The sequence below is a fragment of the Stylophora pistillata genome, chromosome 14, assembly GCF_964205215.1.
Source record: "Stylophora pistillata chromosome 14, jaStyPist1.2, whole genome shotgun sequence".
NCBI classification, from domain to species: domain Eukaryota; kingdom Metazoa; phylum Cnidaria; class Anthozoa; order Scleractinia; family Pocilloporidae; genus Stylophora; species Stylophora pistillata.
In genome coordinates this window covers 15,244,953-15,263,095 of record NC_142532.1, presented here as the reverse complement: position 1 = coordinate 15,263,095, position 18,143 = coordinate 15,244,953, and the positions used below count along the sequence as shown (strand labels likewise).

General features: G+C 37.5%; 1 protein-coding gene and 1 pseudogene across 2 annotated transcripts; one reads left to right on the top strand and one right to left on the bottom strand.

Annotated features, from left to right (window-relative positions):
- Positions 1-957: 957 nt before the first annotated feature.
- On the top strand, positions 958-14,449 carry LOC111346683 (uncharacterized). Of its 2 annotated transcripts, none has more exons than XM_022953957.2 (6): positions 958-1,285; positions 8,694-8,923; positions 9,025-9,150; positions 10,018-10,157; positions 10,542-10,780; positions 12,755-14,449. In XM_022953957.2, exons 3-6 carry the CDS (start codon positions 9,043-9,045, stop codon positions 12,778-12,780), a joined length of 513 nt encoding a protein of 170 aa, XP_022809692.2. In that variant the 5' UTR covers positions 958-1,285; positions 8,694-8,923; positions 9,025-9,042; the 3' UTR covers positions 12,781-14,449. The 2 variants fall into 2 exon arrangements, with proteins under 2 accessions (XP_022809692.2, XP_022809691.2); XM_022953956.2 differs by having other exon boundaries at positions 958-1,321.
- Positions 14,176-17,774, bottom strand: LOC111335296 (uncharacterized; annotated as a pseudogene).
- Positions 17,775-18,143: the final 369 nt, after the last annotated feature.

The window sequence follows — 18,143 nt, the reverse complement described above, 5'->3', positions numbered from 1 at the left end:
CTTTTTTCATCCCTAATTTATAAGTGAGCGAGTGAAACAAGTGCACTAGAATGAATGCAGTGACTTGTCATTTGGAACAGTTACTTTGGAACAGGCTAAAGGACCCCCCCCCCCCCCCCCCGTGTTTACACTTGTTCTATTTCTCATGGTTTTTGTTCTTAGAGAAAAGACATGCATGTAGGTCTGTGAACAGACCATGTTTTAGTGGTTTGTTATTCTTGTGGTCATTCAATTATAACTGATCTAAAAGCAATGATGTGGCTCTATTTCATTCTTGTCGCCAGGAATAGTTACTCTTACATGCATTTAGCCTTTATTTGGGGTTGTTACACAATACTCCCTCCCAAAAGCATGGATTTCATTCCATTTTATTGTTGAACAAAACATGGTAATTATCATATGAGAAGCAAATGCATACCTTTTTTTGGTTTTTTGTTTGTTTCAGAGGCACTTCATACAAGAAATATGAATTGACCCATTTCCAACACATATTCATCTAGCTCTGATGCCCCAAGTCATAAATTTCTTGTGCATACTGATCCATTCATACACTTTTGAAGCATGAGAGTTCTCGAGTCTTTCTTTCTGAAAATTAGAGAAATGCTTGTATTTCCTCCCCTCAAGTTCTGTGAAGATGTCAAATTGTATTGCTCTCTTTACTAATTCATCAAGATCCCTAGCTGTTCACGATTCAGCATGTTTGCCTGACTTTGTTGTTCGCTTGATGGTTCCATCAAGATTTGCAAGGAGTGATCTTGAAGAATGTTCAGCACGACACAGTCGCGAAACAGCTTTCTCTGTCACATTATTTTGATTATTTAATTTTTTATTTTTTATTTATTTTTATTTTATTTTCACATTATTTTATTTTGATATTTTGATCTGCTTCCTAATTTTCGCGCGAGAAAATAAATTTATTCAAGGCTCTACTATAGTATGAGAGGGTCTGGATTGAGTTTATTTCCTGTCAACCATTGCTGAATAAGGAAGACAAATATGGCGACAGTTTGAAAGTTTCACAGAGGGGTTTTCTTTTAACGCTTTCCCTTCTGGTGCGTTCTCAAGGATGGTCTAAGATCACAGACTCCACAGAGCAAAAACAGCAATTTTCAAGCTCTTTTGGAAGTATCTTATTGTCAAGAAATGTCTCTTTTTATGGACGATTTGCTTACTTCGAACTTCCCTTTATTTAATGCGTGTCGGAGCTAGTTGACTTCTTGGAGGGTTGCTCCTCAAATCGACGATCCTTTGCCATGGATTACGCTACATTTGAAACAGACTAGAGGTAATGACTAGCCTCCAATATCTAACATTGCTGAAAGTAAGTAGACAAACAACTTTTGAATTATTTTTATGCTAGAAGTACAACTTAATCTCTACTGAACATGTTTTGAGTCGGAGCTAGGGAATTCTCTGACTCGTATTTGTTGTATTTTGGATTTTTGTGGAAATCTTATACATTTCCTTACACGATTTCGCCGCCTTTAACTTCTCAATACGCACGCGCTTCCGGCATTTTGACGCAAATTTCTGGCAATGCAGCTCGGAAACGCTTGCTATGCAGGCTACAGCTACATCGATTCACCCACCGAGTTTTCCTGAATTTGAACTTTAGCTAAGGCAAACTGCTCTAACCTGATTTGAGAGGTGTGCGTCGCAAAAAAGGTGATGAAACTACATTAAATTCATTTGGTGAAGAAACCTGTGACATCTTTGAAAACCTAATCGTTTCTGAACCACCTGAAGGAAGGGACGAGTACAGAGTTGCATTGAAAGCGCTGATCGAGTGATCATTTTGAAGCGTAAAAGTGCGTTGGCCATCATGTTTATGTAAGGTAAACTGCTCTAACCTGTTTTGAGGGGTGCGCGTGGCAAAAATGGTGATGAAATTGCATTAAATTCATTTGGTGAAGAAACATGACATCTTACGAAAACCTAATCGTTTCTGAACCACCTGAAGGAAGCGATGAGCACAGAGTTGCATTAAAAGCGCTGATCGAGTGATCATTTTGAAGCGTAAAAGTGCGTTGGCCATCATGTTTATGTCTTTCGCCTGGTTACACAAATATCTGGCCAACTACAATCGTATCCGTCAGCTGGCTTGAAAATAAAACAGTAGACAATCGAAGGCACCTCATCGCTTCGTCTTTCGAGAAAGGCTATCGAACAAAGTCTTGGGAGACTTGCTGAAAGGCGCACGTGTGATAGCAACTGCAGGTAAACAAACCACCGAAATGGGGATAAAAATTAGCACATGCATCGGGCAATCAGGTCGGGGAAGAATAAACATTGATCAGTGGGGAGATGCCCTTTCCAGTGACCTACAAAGTCTGAATATAGCCAAACAAAGCCAAATGGCTGTAAAGTTTTCACTTAAAACCTGATTCAAGCATATCACCAGATTCCACCTCACCTGACTCAACAATGACCTCTAACACCATTCTCAACTTATGTTGGGTTGTATGGATATAAGCATATAAACTTTGCTATTTAATGCACTCGAACGATGTGATGGAGCATCAGGATCAATCATGGCCACATTTTAATGAATCTCTGTTTGCTTTACTAAATATGTTGGTCAATCTAAGCCATCCTCAGTCATCTCTTGAGAACTTTACAATGTTCTTTGCACTTTCTTGAGTACAGAATTCAAATTCAGCTCGAAATTTTACTGTATCCCCAAACTAGTGGTTTGATACTCTACCTTTAATTGCTTGTAAAAATGTACTAAATTCCATTATGTATGTGTAAAGCAGAATTTAATTTAATTTGTTTCTCCTTCCACCAAACTTATCTATATGCTAATGTTTATAGATTGTGGAGATAGATCTGGTGAAAATCTTTGGAGGATCTTTAAGGATCTTTAAAGATTTTCATGAGGACCTTTGAGGATCCTCCTAAGGATCTTCATGAAGATCTTTGAGAAATCTTTGAGGATCTTAACAATTCTTGTTGTGATCTTCAGGAATCTTTTATTTTCTTGCCAAGATCCTAAAGGATCTTTTATTGTCTTGCCAAGATCTTCATGGATCTTGCATTTTCTTGGCAAGATCCTCAAGGATCTTGCATTTTCTTGCTAGGATCCTTAACAATCTTGCATTTTCTTACCAAGCTCCTTAAAGGATATTACATTTTCTTGCCAAGATCCTTAAAGGATCTTGCATTTTCTTGCCAAGATCCTCAAGGATCTTGTATTTTCTTGCCAAGATCCTTAAAGGATCTGGCATTCCCTTGCCAAGATCCTCAAGCACCTTGATCAGTTGCAGAATCCAGGGTAGCAGAGCATGATTTAGCACGTAAATATTAATTAAAAAAACGTATTTACAATAAAACGTTATAAAACTAGTATGTCCTGTTAGAAAAAGTAAAACTCTTTCTAGTACACTAAAAATCGCGTGAATAAAGCAAAATCTTATTTTTTATGGATTTTAGTATTCTGGAAATTGGCATGAATTCCAGTGTAATGTGTAACATAATTCAACAACACACCATACATGTTCGAAAATTTCTTACATAAAAAAAATACAAATTTCAAATAATCTTTGAAGTTAAACTACACCAGAAATATGGATTTATGAATGAAGTAAGCAAAATCTGTAAATTGATTTTCAAATTCAACGCTATCAAGCAAAATTCTTGAAGTAGTAATATGTAACGCTGTTTACGCAAAATTGCACTATACTTCGAAAACACCAAGATATTGCCACATCAGAAGCACAAATCAATATAAAAAAATACATACAGTGATTCTCATACAATTTATTTCTGTATACGAAGTTTTATTCACTTTACTACAAAAACGGCAGCAATATTTAAAAAAAAACAAATTACGAACACATCGAATGCACATTAAATTTACCTTAAAATTCTTCAACCTCATCTCCTAAAAGGTCTATGATAGCCACACACAAAATTAAATTGCACTTCAAATATCAGATCTGTCATTCTCATATTGCACACCTTCCTTCGGTACTAAGTATCCCCAAATCTAAATCGGTTTAACATATAAACTTATTCCTTTTCTGAATCGCGAACACAATCTTCAGTCAAAGAACTGTACAATGGGCATTGATGTATCAGTTTATACGCAAAGTAATCCCGGACCTAGAAATATTCGCTCTGAAATTGTGTTTCTTCTTCACTTATTATCCCAACAACAACCGAGGTAGAATATGTCTAGAGGGGTATAAATCAATAAATTGCTAACCCCTAAACAGTAGATCGTTTGAGACTGGAAATTACACTGGAAATGTGACTCAATTGTGTGACTTTTTCACCCGAGATTTTACACGCTTCGCTTGCGAAATTTTCAATGGAAAACAAAAAATATTCTGCGGATCAATGGAGAAAGCAACAACAAGAAAAGAAACAGAGACAACAGAAGGAATACTATGAAAGGAACAAGGATATTCTTGCACAAAAAGCAAGAGAAAGAATGCGACTGTACTGTAGCAAGAAAAAGCACGCTGCAGTTCCCGCTGTGGAAACCCGGGCAGCTGTACAAAAAGTTCGAGCACAAGAGAGCCATAAAGGAGCGGAATGCTGCGGCAACTATTTAGAGTCTCCAGTAGAGGTGCAATTATCCTAGATGATGATAAGGTGGATGACTACAATGCTGCCTACCAAAAAGGGTCTTGTTTTTCAGGGGAATTTTTTCCTCAGGGATAATATCATTGACATGACTTACAAACTTGACAGCAAGAATGCCATTGTGTATGCAAACACAGTGAGGTCCATATGTGGAGATTTAAAGCAAATAAAAAGGCACAAGAATATTCTATTTCAGCTTTTGCCTAGTCAGCTGAGGAGATAATGTCATCTTTTTAAAACAATATTTCAATTCCTGTAGATAAACATTAATTTTAAGTATTTTTCAGCAAAATTTCACAATATGACACCTGCAATGCACTATGGGTATTATGAAAATGTGTTTTCCTAATGGATTATCTATGAAAATTGATCAAAAAATTATTTTGTATGGTTATTTTATGAAGTACTTTGATATTGTGATCAATAAAAAATGGTTTTGTGAAAGTTTAAAAATTTTGATTTTACACTATTGTATCCTTGGATTGTGCAACTGATTCTTGCATTTCAGTCTTGCCAAGATCCTCGAGGATATTGCATTTTCTAGCCAAGATCCTTAAAGGATTTTGCATTTTCTTGCCAAGATCTTCAAGGATCTTGGATTTTCTTGCCAAGGTCCTCAAGGATCTTGCATTGTCTTGCCAAGATCTTCAAGGATCTTCCATTTTCCTGTTAAGATCTTGGAAGTTCTTGTCCAGATCTTCAAGGATCTTGAAAAGATCTTGTCAAGAATTTCAAAGATCCTTAAAAGGTCTTGGCAAGAAAATAAAAGATCCTTGAAGATCTTGACAAGAAAATCCATGATCTTTGAAGATCTTGGCAAGAATATAAGAGATCCTTGAAGATCTTTTAAGAAAAGAGATCCTTCACAATCTTGGTAGTTCTTGTTAAGAATTTGAAATATCTTCATTGTTCTTTCTTAGATCTTTGAGGATTATCAAAATTCTTGTTAAGATCCAATTATCCTGCCAAGATCTTTGAGAATCTTCATAAGTCTTGCCAATATCTCTTGTGGTCTTTAACATTCCTCCCAATATCTTCACAATTCTTATAAGATCTTTGACAAACTTCCAGAGAACTTGCAAGGGAAACTCAACAACTTTGCTGCAAATATGTGAGGATATTCAATAAACATTCTTTATAGTAATGATAAGCATCAAATCAATTAAAAACTGTGGAAATAATATATTTTTTTTTATTATAACTACAAAGAGTTATTATATGAACCAATGGTATTAAACAAAAGACGATCAAAAGGAAAGAAAACCTATGCAAGGAAAGTTAACAATTCAGTAGTTTGTGTAGCTTTACAATACAGTGATGTCTAATAGCAAAACTCTGCGATTTTCTTCTTATAAAATAAACAAATATTTATAGGCATAGCAATGGATGCAAGTTATTCAACAGTGTTGTAAATAAGGAATAATAGTGTAATCAATGTAGAGTTAACTAAACAAATATAGCTTCTAATAGGAGAACTATTTTCATGACAGTAGGAAATGTAGAAAAGAAAATTAAAACTTGCTGTAAGTTGTTCAATTGAAAGATCTTAGTCAAGATTCATGTATGCTATATTGTAAGATGTTTTTAACTACGATAACTTATATCACCCTGCACAGGATATCCTGCCAGATACAAATACTCAGCCTGCAAACATCTACTATAAGTCAATTTGTGAGATCCAACAAATCAATCCAAAATTTAGTCATGTCAAGAAGTTCACTAGAAATTTAGAGGTAGCCTCTTTATGACACTCTGATTTATTTCTTATCCTGGTAATCTTTCCATCCACTAATTACAGCATTTTGATAATTCAAAGTTAAGTATACACTTGTCACAAGAGATTTTTTTTATGCACACAAAGGTCTTAGGTAATTAACTATCTGCTCTGCTCCCTGAAGGCCAACCTTTCTATTGTTGGTGATCTGACTCACACTGCTTTTCAGAGTGAAAGGTATTCTTATTACTTGAAATTTGGGGATACCACAGTTGGAAAACAGTGGTTAGAAATAAGTTACTTCACTGCATACAGCTTTGATCGTATCATATTCCAAAATGGTGAGTTACTTGTTACAACTGGTGATTTTGAATGAAGTAAAACCGTAAAAAAACGACAAGAAAAAGGAATGAGAAGGCATACAAATGTGGGCCTAAGTGCCATAAATTTACTTTTAAAAGTTTGACAAGGGTGGTGCTCTTTAAAAGGGAATATTTGAGCTGATAATGCAAAACAATGAGAGAAAATCTCAATGAAAGTGTAATGTTTCTGAATCTTGAGGTTTTTTTTCATTGAAAGTATATATCTGACTACCAATGTCGTACAAACTTCTTGCAGGCCTCTTGATCTCGATCCATACATCTCTCACCATCCCCATAATGATCTCTATCGATAAATCCATCAATGTTTCTTTGAAATATGTCTTGGCAATGAAATGGACATTAAAATGTTTGTTTCCATTGATAAAAGTGCTCATGAACTGCTTGAAATCAGCAAACAAAGCCCCTTGTGAAATGATTCAATGGTCAAATTCAAAATGGCACCTTGTCACAGCAAACGTCAAATGACAGAAAAAAACACTGCTGACCGCTTGTTTGATGCTGGTGTTTATGTATGCCAATACCAAATTAATAGTCGGTTGTGCCTTTATTTTTATCTTCACTAATAGTCGGTAATTGTTTTAGTGCCAAATTACCGAGGAAATCAAAAATGAAGATCAAAATTGAAGCTTTGCAAGGAAGTTAAATGTTTCCATTTGTTTATTTTTGGTTAACTTTTCCCCAAATGTCCTGAGCACTAAAAAATGGTGGAACCTCTAGATTCTTGTGACCTGCTAATGGTTGCTATTATTATTATTGCCTTCTATACAAAACTGAGGATTTGATAAGGATCTTACAAAGATGTTGTGATCTTTGCTAGAATCTTCAGATGTGTTTTTTCGAGCCCTTGGTCCTAACCGAAACAATTACAAAGAACTACAGCATCTATCAAATATAATAGCTGGACGGATGTATACAAAATGAGTTTATGGGAGCACGATAAATACGAGTCCATGTTTTTCATACCCTGACCTCCAGTAAATTTTCATATTAACCGGAGTGATATCCTTTTCAAAAATTAGGGGTGGTCCATGGATCCCGGTCCATGTTTTGTATACATCCGTCCAGCTATTATATTTGATAGATGCTGTATTTTTTTGTAATATTATTGTTTCGGTTAGGACCAAGGGCGCGAAAAAACACATCTTTGAAGATTCTAGCAAAGATCGCAAGGTCTTTGTAAGATCCTTATCAAATCCTCAGGGATCCAAGCAAAGGTCTTAAGATTTTTGAAAGCATCCTTTTAAGACCTTGGAAGATCCTCATTTTTTCCTTGAAGATCTTTAAGTAGCCTTACAAAGATCTTGATATGATCTTTGAAGGGATATCCTCTGAGATCTCTAAAAGATCCTCATTTTTTCTTCAAACATCTTGAAGGATCCTTACAAAGGTCTTGGAAAGATCTTGATAACGATCCTTGTTAAAGTTTCTCATTAAATCCTTGAGGATCCTAGCAAAGATCTTCAAAAGATCTTGGAAAGGATCCTTTTAAGATCTTTGAAAGATCCTTGGTTTTTCTTCAAAGATCTTGTAGGATCCTAATTAGAAAGATCTTGGTAACGATTCTTGTAAGATCCTTATTAAATCCTTGAGGATCCTAACAAAGATCTTGTTATTAGATCCTTGATAGGATCCTTCTAAGATCTTTGAAAAGATCCTTGTTTTGTCTTTGAGGATCTTTGAAGGATCCTGACAAAGAAATTTGCTAGGTCGATCTTTACAAGGATCTTTGTAGGATCCTTGGAGGATCTTCCTTAAATCCTCGAGGATCTTATCAATTTATTTTGCATATAAAGATCTTTGAGGATCCTTCAAAGATTCTTCTAGGATCCTTTCAAGATCCTTGTCTTTGAGGATCCTTGACAGATCTTTGACAATCCTCAAAGATCCTTAAAGATCCTGTGAGGTTTTTCACCATGGTCAGACAGTTCACTGTACTTGTACATTAACAAAAAAATAAACTTGAATTGAGTATTAACTCTGAATGAAATTTCTTTTTCAATTTGCAGATCTATTTTGGGCAGGAAATGATAAGATAAGATTAACAGAAGGCAGTGTCATTACATTACACCAAGGAAAATTGACAAATTCCCGTCGCATCCACCCTATTCCTCAGTTGGAGTGTGTTAGTGGCTGTTCAGTTTGTATATCTCTTAATGGGATCATTTACTGTACGTGGGGTCTTACTCTAAGTGTTGTCCAGTGTTACAACCAAGGGTCAGATGGCTTTAATTTTCAGGTAAATTGTAATAGAAGTTTAATTTATAGTCATGAAGGTTCTGTGAAAGAAAAGTATCCTTTGTTAACTTCTGATTTGTAAACTGTGATACATTTTTGCAGTGGGAATGCCATGCAGACATGGGCACCTTCAATGGACTTCAGGTATATAAGTTTGGAACAGTCGAGGTTAACTGTGAAGGTTATGACTATCCTGAGGATCCATTCATTCTCAAAGATTCCTGTGGGGTACGTATATGTGCATGTGAGATAGTCTATTACATACAATGTAAGCCCACTGGCTTCAATGTTTTCTATTTATTGCATTTACTGATATTTATGGATGTGGTGTAAATTCAATCGACTGGAACTGAAACTGTATCTTAAATTATGAACAAAAATACATTGTTGTAACTGTTTATTTATCTAACCGTTAATATACATTGAAGAAAGACAGGGAGTGAAAGGATGGAAAGTTTTTTATACCTTTGAAATAAGAAAGATGTGAAACATCACTCACAGTCATAGGATAAAGAAATCAATGTACAATCCATGTGAAGGTTAACTCAAATCTTCCAATTTTAAAATTTGATTCCTTTAATTATACAAACTCTCCAACTGAGAATTAAGTTGTTAGCAAGCTTAAGGCCATTTATTATTTTCCTTAGTCGGTGAAAAGTGTTCCTCATTGTGATAGCTGTTCAGCAATGGCAGAAGCTCTCTGTACAGAGTAAGAGTAGGATAGAGTCAATAGAAAGTTGTTAAAAACATTTCATTTGTTTAAATTTTATTTGTACAATTCTCATGACAACTGTTTCACATCTTCCTTTTTTGACAACCAGGCTTAAAGTTTAACATCTCTCTTGTTATGGCACAAATTAGATTACACCTTTCAGGGTACATGTATGGGGTTGGTTCTTCAAAAAGGCAGGTTCGAATGACATGATGCAAACTTGCACCACAAAACCATACAATTACAGCCAAGGAAGTCACTTGGAACATTTCAGCTAATTTTGCGGCTGATGTGGTTTCAAGCATCCTCTTTTGTCACCTTAACTTGTATTCCTATGAAATCTATTAATCAGGATTTTAATTTGTTTTGTTTTGTTGTTGCAGTTGAAATACACTGTTGTTGTGGATAGTGATGTGCGGGAAAGCTTGCGGGAAAGCTTGCGGGAAAGCTTGCGGGAAAGCTGGAAGAGAAGGTGCCCAGAATTCGTGCAGGAAAGGCCAACCACATGGTTGACTGATTGGTGGTATGTATTTTATTTAATAATAATGTATTAATTTTTTTCCTGTCAGGTCCAGCAAAGGAAAACTCATTAATTTTTTTTTTTTTATTACATTATTTTCCCCACTTATAAGTGCTACCTATTAATCATCTGATTTTTGGTATTGTACATTCATTTGAGTGATGAACCATTGCGTTTTGTTGTGATAATTCTAAGTACTCAATGCTTTGTTTTCTGTAAACAACATATGTGAAACTGTTGACTTATTATGTTGTAAGACTGTATACAAATGAAAGCAGGCTCGTTTTGCCATCATACAGTTACCTGATTAAAAAAAAAAAGCCAATTGAAAACAAAGCACAAATCAACAGAAATAACAGGTTGAAATGAAACTCCTTTGCTTTGCAGTCTTTTTCGTCTGAAGCTGTGTTTGGTCTTGTTTGTCTTTGTATGCCTGCTACAAGTTTTTAGCCGCCCTCGTGAGAGGGATGATCCTAATCCTTATGATCTTCATCGTGATGGTTTATTGCATAATCGTCACCTTCACAATGAATATTTCAATTCTTATCACTTTATTTCACTGCCCGAGCCCAATCTTGATACAAGATCGGGTTGGACCTCAGGTTGGACCTCAGGTTGGACCTCAGGTGAGAATGCACTTAACCGCATGCTGTATGGCCTGAAAAAAATTATAATGACTAGCTCCCAGTGGGCTTGTTAGCTTAGTTGATAGAGCGCTGCACCGGTATCGCGGAGGTTATGGGTTCAAATCCCCGTACGGGCCTGAACTTTTCCAGGCCTTATTTCCACTACTACGTAAGTAGGGTTCATTACTGCGAGGATTGCTTTCATACAGACCATTAATATTTCTTAAACAATTAAGTTAAGAAGTTTCGTCATCTTTTGTCACTTAAGACCGATTAAGACTAAAAGAACGAAAAATATAAATTCGCGAATCTGGCTCTTTATATGTAAGTGAAACATGACCGTCTCAAATTTCGCGTGAACGAGCTCTGGATATTATTCGGGATGCGTGAAACGCCCAAAAATATTTACGTGACTGACGGTTACAAAGGGGCGTATAGGGGACCTTCTTAATATATGTTCCACAGAATAGCGGCATTGAAACTACTTGGAGTTACTTTAAACTGCTGGGGTGATGTTGGTTGACCAGTTAGAGTTCACGTTTTGGCTATCGGTCGGTGCGAAATACAGTCTTAGCAGACTTCAGACTGTGGATTGCAGACTGTAGACCGGGTACAAAATGCAGACTGAGAATTTCTGCTTTTCCGAGATCATCTTTCACTATCATTTGCTCCATAGAGGAGTAATCCTTTTCCCGTTTCCTCGTATAGCATGTTTTTAACAAAGCGGCCATTGTATTCGGTTTTTAGCAAAGCGGCCATAATCGTTTTAAGTAGAATTTCAAGCCCTCCTGTAGTCTTCTCACTGCGCGTGCGAGATGTCAGTATTGAAACAAATGACAGCTTTTGCGCATGGTCCGTACTCCTCGCCTTTTTAACCAATATGTGTAAGTGTTCATGTTGCTGACAAAGATCTGGACCGAGACCAAAAGTGTTCCTTTTACTTTATATATTCAATGTTCAGGGGTGTAAACACACTGATTTTCACTTATAAATATTTGCATTGTCCGACATTGACAGCGCGCAGTAAGAAGACTATGAAGGCTTAAAGTTGTATTTGAGAACGATGCTAGCCTGGACGCTTTGTTACAACCCCGAAAAAACAAAACAAAAGAAAAACAACAACAACAAAAAACAGGGAGCGGGCAAGGAATATTCCACAATAGTGCAAATGATCGTGAAAGATGATCGCGGAAAAGCGATTGCGTGACACTTGGTAAGTTGCAAAAAGACATGTTAGCAGTGAGGTACTCAGCACGCATCAGTCGAAAAAAACAGCTTAAATTCTCAGTGTGTATTTTGGACCCAGACTGCAGTCCGCATTTTGTACCCAGTCTACATTTTGCATCCGGTCTTCAGTCTGCATTTTGTACTGACCGTTTCTGAATATTCTTGTACGGTAATCTCGATGGTTCCTTTGCACGTCTACCGTTGACATATCGATTTGTTTACATTTAAGAGAGTGGCAAATTTGCATTTTCTGACCCTTCAGAGTAGTCGTTCTATGCTTTGCAATTTGGATGTATTGTACAATCCTCGGTGAAAGACGATACAAACAGGCAGTTGGGACTCAGTGAACGGTGACTGCAACCGCTCAATCGAGGTGACCGCTTAATAGAGATGAAAATTACAGTGATAAGGGGAAAAAATTTCGGAACTTTGACTACCGACCTCTTAAAACAGGGTGGCTGCTCTGTACGATACCGCTTAAAACAGGTTTGACAGTAGAAGTATATGACATCTGTTTTTAGAATCGTCATAGTAAAGAAATAGTATATTCGGTCCTCAGGTGTACTGAGTGAACCCCAGCTCTCCTGTAGCTAAGTCATTCAGGGCTGTTTTACTGTATGCTGCAAGATATGAAAGACATGATTGGTCAGTAAGCTTACCCATTGCAGCCGAAACCACAATGAAATTATCACGCTGTAGAATAAATAGAGAAAGTCCATAATTTATTGAAGTCCATTTTCTCTGCAGGGTTCGGTGGAACTACACGTCGCTGAAATCTGATTGGATGAATGAAATGTCTGTGGTATGAACCCAGAGCAACTGCAGAGAGCATAAAAAAAAAATCATGACTTATTAATGAAACTTTAGAGATAGACGATAAGAAAATAGTTTCAGAGCATAAGTGAGGTAAATGTCAAAAGACGGTAGGACACTTGAATAACAAGGAAATCGTTGATATCATGTGTAAATTTATAGGAGAGGTTATTCACTTCCTGTCAGCAACAAGGAGAGAAGGCAAGGGGGGATATTGGTCTCCGTAGCACATTAGAGGTCAGCTTTCTGTGTCTATACAGGCTTCAGTAGCTTGATTTGGCCGATAGGTAACATGTTATTGTCATAGCTTTAGAGACAGCTGTGTGCAGTTAATTTTTGCTGCCTAAAACTAAGATTCGAATATTATAGCCAGTGTTTTTGAGTTGTTTCCTTATTCTTGTTGGAGTCGTCATCGCTGAAAAGGAAATGTTCTTTTTTTTCCTAGTCAGTTGTAGCTTAAAATCCATTATCAGTATGCAGTGAGCAAAGATAAATTTTCCGACATATTTTGTTTACATGAGCACCAAGTGTGATTTACCATGTATGATTTACCAAGTACGATTTACAACGTGTGATTGACTCAAGTGTGATTTTAAAAAAAATGTCACTTTCATGAAAATTTAGTGAGTACGCAAACTTTAAGCAGGTAACCTAGCTCCTTTAAGGGGCCATTTTCATGTAAATAAAAGTTTTGCTAAACTGAAATTAATGAGAGCTCCCTTTATTGCTTTTTCCCTCCAGTACAACGAATTCTCTGTCCCCATTTATTTAATTTTGAAGAGAGTGTGTAGTTCTTTCCAAAAAGTGGGAAGATTTCATCATAAAGGAAATTCTTTGGCGACAATCTTTAAACTGAAGTTCTTGTGCTAACATAAAAGCTGGGAGGTTTGAACTTGGGCTCGATAGCCAACCAATAAAACCTTTACTATCACCCGTAAATCCTCCCTTTGAGGAAGGTAATAAAACAAAATAATTTTTGGAGCTCAACTATTTCGCGAAGCCTTCAATTTTTTTGCCGAGTTAAAAACACAAATATCGAAAAGATCATTCGGGGTACTGTCAGGACCACGACCTAAACCGAGTTTTCTAACAAAAATTAGCTTATTCGTCCGATTGTGTTAACGTCTCGCGCTGTTGTAGGATTCTTTCTCTTTGGATTGTAAATACTACCTCACGCGCTCTTAGAATTCTCTTTCATTCGATTGTTACGTAGGTATCACGTGCATTGTTAGAGTTCTCTTCCTTGGATTGTCAAGGTCGCATCTTGCGCGCATTTAGGAATCTGATATCGGATTATTTCTTTGGTATCTCGTGCATTTTAGAGTTCTCTTCCTTGGATTGTCAATTGAATTGAATTGAATCTTTATTAAGTCATAAGATAAATAATCACATATCCTATGTTACAACATTAAAAGAAGGTATATATATAAATTACAGAGAAAATCAAGATAAAAATTATAAGACTAGATTATGTTTAAAAATTAAGCGATTGACAAACGTGTTTTTGAACCTATCAGTGTTTATTTTAGGATGGTGACTTGTCTCTTTCCTCAGATTGTACTTGGTTGATTTCTTTTTTGGCATTATAGCTCTTAAAGGGTGTATTGTATTATTAAAAACATTCTTGAAGATACGTGTGTCCTGTAGAACTAACAATTCATAAACATTAATGTGGTCGGATGTATACTTGCGCTTATAACATCGATCTAAGAAACATTGGATTGTTGTTAATTCGGAATTTACAGCGCCAAATACGGACAGCCCTTATAATATATTTGGTAGAACCAGATTTAGAAACAGATGGTCTATTTCGGCCTGATTGTACCCTTCTTTCCTTAAAGATCTTAAAATGAACAGGCACTTGTTTGCTTTGATTAGTTATTCCCGAATATGTGTTATGAACCTACTGTCTTCCTGAAATGTTACCCCTAAAATAGTAAGCTCTTTTGTCTGTGGTATTCCAGACACCATCGGAAACTCTATTGTACAACCTTTCTTGCGGAAAATGATTTCCTTGCACTTAGATGGATTGCTACACATACCATTACTTCTAGACCACTGGGAAAACTGATTAATCAGTGCGATAGAATTGTCATTATCACCTATCACAGGCGAGATAATGGTTGTATCATCTGCATATTTTACCAGCACGCTCTTATATTCCAAGTGTATCTCTAAATCACTGAGAAAGACATTGAACAAGTGCGGCCCGCTGACACTTCCTTGGGTGGTACCTTTGTTGACACTTTTCCATTTTCCAATAAACCCATTTCTAATGACTCTCTGCTGCCTGTCTTCCAAAAAGCTTAGATAGCAGTTAACTATAATAGGATTTAGGGGGAGTTGCTTCAATTTATGTGAGAGGAGATCGTGTTTCACACTATCAAAAGCCTTGCTGAAATCCATAGCGAATAGGCGTACCGCTTTGCACTCTGGGATATCAAGATATTGATTGACAGTATGTTGGATAGTCAGTAGAGCATTGGTACAGCTCCCTCCCTCTATGTATGCAAACTGTGAGATCCCAGAATGTTCATCGAAGGTCTCCCTTGCGTGTGTTCCTAAGACAGCTTTCTCAAAGCACCTTGCGATGACAGGTGTCACATTTATTCCGCGGAAGTCTGATATTCCCTTAGGTATATCAACCTTCGGCAAGGGGTACAGGTCTGACTTTTTCCAAGAGACAGGCCAGGCGTGTGTTCTAAGAGACAGATTCCAAATCCTGGTGATCACTGGAACGAATAGCTCGGCGTGGTCTTTCCATATAGTATACGGGATGCCATCTGGTCCGGTTGCTGTTTTCTTTATACGCATAAGAGAATTCAGGACTTGTCGCTCTGAGATTTCTGGGACTTCCTGATCTTCACTAATCTCCAGAGGTGTTGGCTTTCTGTAGGCGTGGTCAGTACATAGGTCACCAAAGTAGTCATTTAACGCGTTGAGTTCGTAGTGGCCAAGAGATAGAGAAATCACCGGCTTGCGGCGCTGAGATGTTTTATCCACTTTTTTCCACCAATCCCGAGTTCCAATAGAGGCGATAAAGTCCCTTCTGTTTCTGAAAATCACTTCAGAGATCCTTTTATTTATAACTTTAAGACGGTCTTGATTACTGAATGATATGCGTGATTTGGCTCGTATCATCGATCGAACGAGCGGAGTCATCCAGCCCGGGTCTCTTGAAGACATGCGCACCGTTTTCAGAGGCATGCAGCTATCCAGGTGCCCGAGGATGGTATTTTCGAGCCTACCAACCACTTCATCGACATCAGTTTCCTGTATCATATCATCCCAGTTTTCCTTCGCTAACGCGATATACAGATCACGCTTTCTATGAGCCCTTTGGTCACGCACGTTTACTTTACGGCGGATAGGTGGAAGCTTTATACCGGGTGGTAAAATAACTCCCATGTGATCCGTCTTGGAGAGCATGTGAAAGGGATAGCACTTTGAAAAGAGATCCGTGCGGTTCGTGAAACAGTTGTCCAAACAAGAATTCCCTCTGGTGGGGAAATTAACCAGAGCATTCCAACCAAACATTTCTTCGAAGCGTTTGATATCCAGTTTGTTGACATCGCCACCGCACAACACAACTGTTTGTGGATGTTTGTCTAGTATATTATCCACGGTATTTACAAGATGATTCATTAGATCGATCTCTGCATAATTAAATTTTGGAGGATGATAAACTCCACATATTACAAATCGATGTCCCTTGGGAAGTCGCAGAGTTATACAAATTAATTCATAAAGACTAGAGCGGTAAACATCCTCTACTGCAAGATTGTTCCTGATGTATATAGCAATCCCACCCTTATTGCGCATATCTCTGCCATTCCAATTTCTGTCTCTACGAATGATGGAATAGTTCTCAATATTTACAATCGCATCCGGTTGTGCCGGTTTGAGGTGTGTTTCCGATACGACACAAACATCAATATCTTTAGATCGTAAGTCAGCCTCAAGTCCAACCGCCGCACGCACTCTGTTCTTAGTTTTTGGGAGACTGCAAATATTGATGAACATACACTTGGGAACGGCAAACTCCGAGCAATCGGTAGATGATTTAGTAGGCTCTCGAGGAATAGCTGTAAGATATCTGTTCTTAGCGGGATCTTGGATGCGATAAGGTCTAGCAAACCGCCGGGTTTTAACAACTTCAATGGGTCGACATCTGTCGGAGTGTTGCGATGCAGAGATATTTTTAGTAATTTTCCCCAATCTTCGTAATCCCGGACCTCTGTATTTCAGAATTCCCTGGGATTTAAGGGTATCGAAAACATGAGGCGCAGGTCGGCCCGCCGAACGCCTCAGCGAAAGTAGCCTGTCACGATTGTGAGAGCAATGGATTCTGACTGACCCAATTGCAGGTTGACAAGCAGAGTCCGAGGAGTTGGAGCTCTGTTTTCGTTTACCGTGGTCATTATCCACTTCTTCAGGTCCAGGATGTGGATGGACATCCATATTAACAGTAATGTCGAGCACAACAAACTTCTCAGGGGCGGCCAGGAAGACCATGCCTCGACTGTCCCATTTCACCATAGCCCTTCTTACCCGGAGATTTCGAGACTGGGATACTCTCAGCTCAAATCTAGCCATCCAACTAATGCATCTTGATGTTAAAGATTGATTTCGATAAGCTCTTTCGACTGTTATCATAGTTATGAAGGTAAAAATATAGAAAACTGCAAGAGCTCTAAAGAGCGTGGCAGCCATATTGGCATGCATATATTAATGCATCTTGCGCGCATTTAGGACTCTTATATCGGATTATCTCTTTGGTATCCCGTACATTTATTTATTTATTTTTTTTTTATTTTCTTTCATTCGATTATTAGGTTAACATCTGGCGCACGTTTAGGATTCTGTTTCATCCGATAGTTACTTGAGTAGCTCGTGCACCTTTACTATTGTTAAACGATGAAAAATACAACTATATTTAATCTGAAATATGCTAGGGGTTTCCTTGTATAGGACTCTTATAAATCACTTATCAGTGAAATTGATATCCTCAATAAAGATTATTATTATTCATTATTGGTGTCGGGAAAAGGAAGGGAAATATTATATTACTTTAAGCCATTCGATGTAAGGAATTATAAGAAGGCAGTTTGATTACTTCTTATTCCTTTTGGAAGTCTTTAAGGTAGAGTTTGGTCACGTTTTCTTCGTGGTGTTCGTGAAGTTGACATGGAGACATTAGGGAGTTTAAGCAAATCACTACGGCTGGCGCTGCTACGGCTATCGTGGTTGACGAGGCTTGGGGAGAGTACGTCGCCGTAGCCCGCCAAAATTCAACTTTAAGCAACGCGAACTACAAACCTAG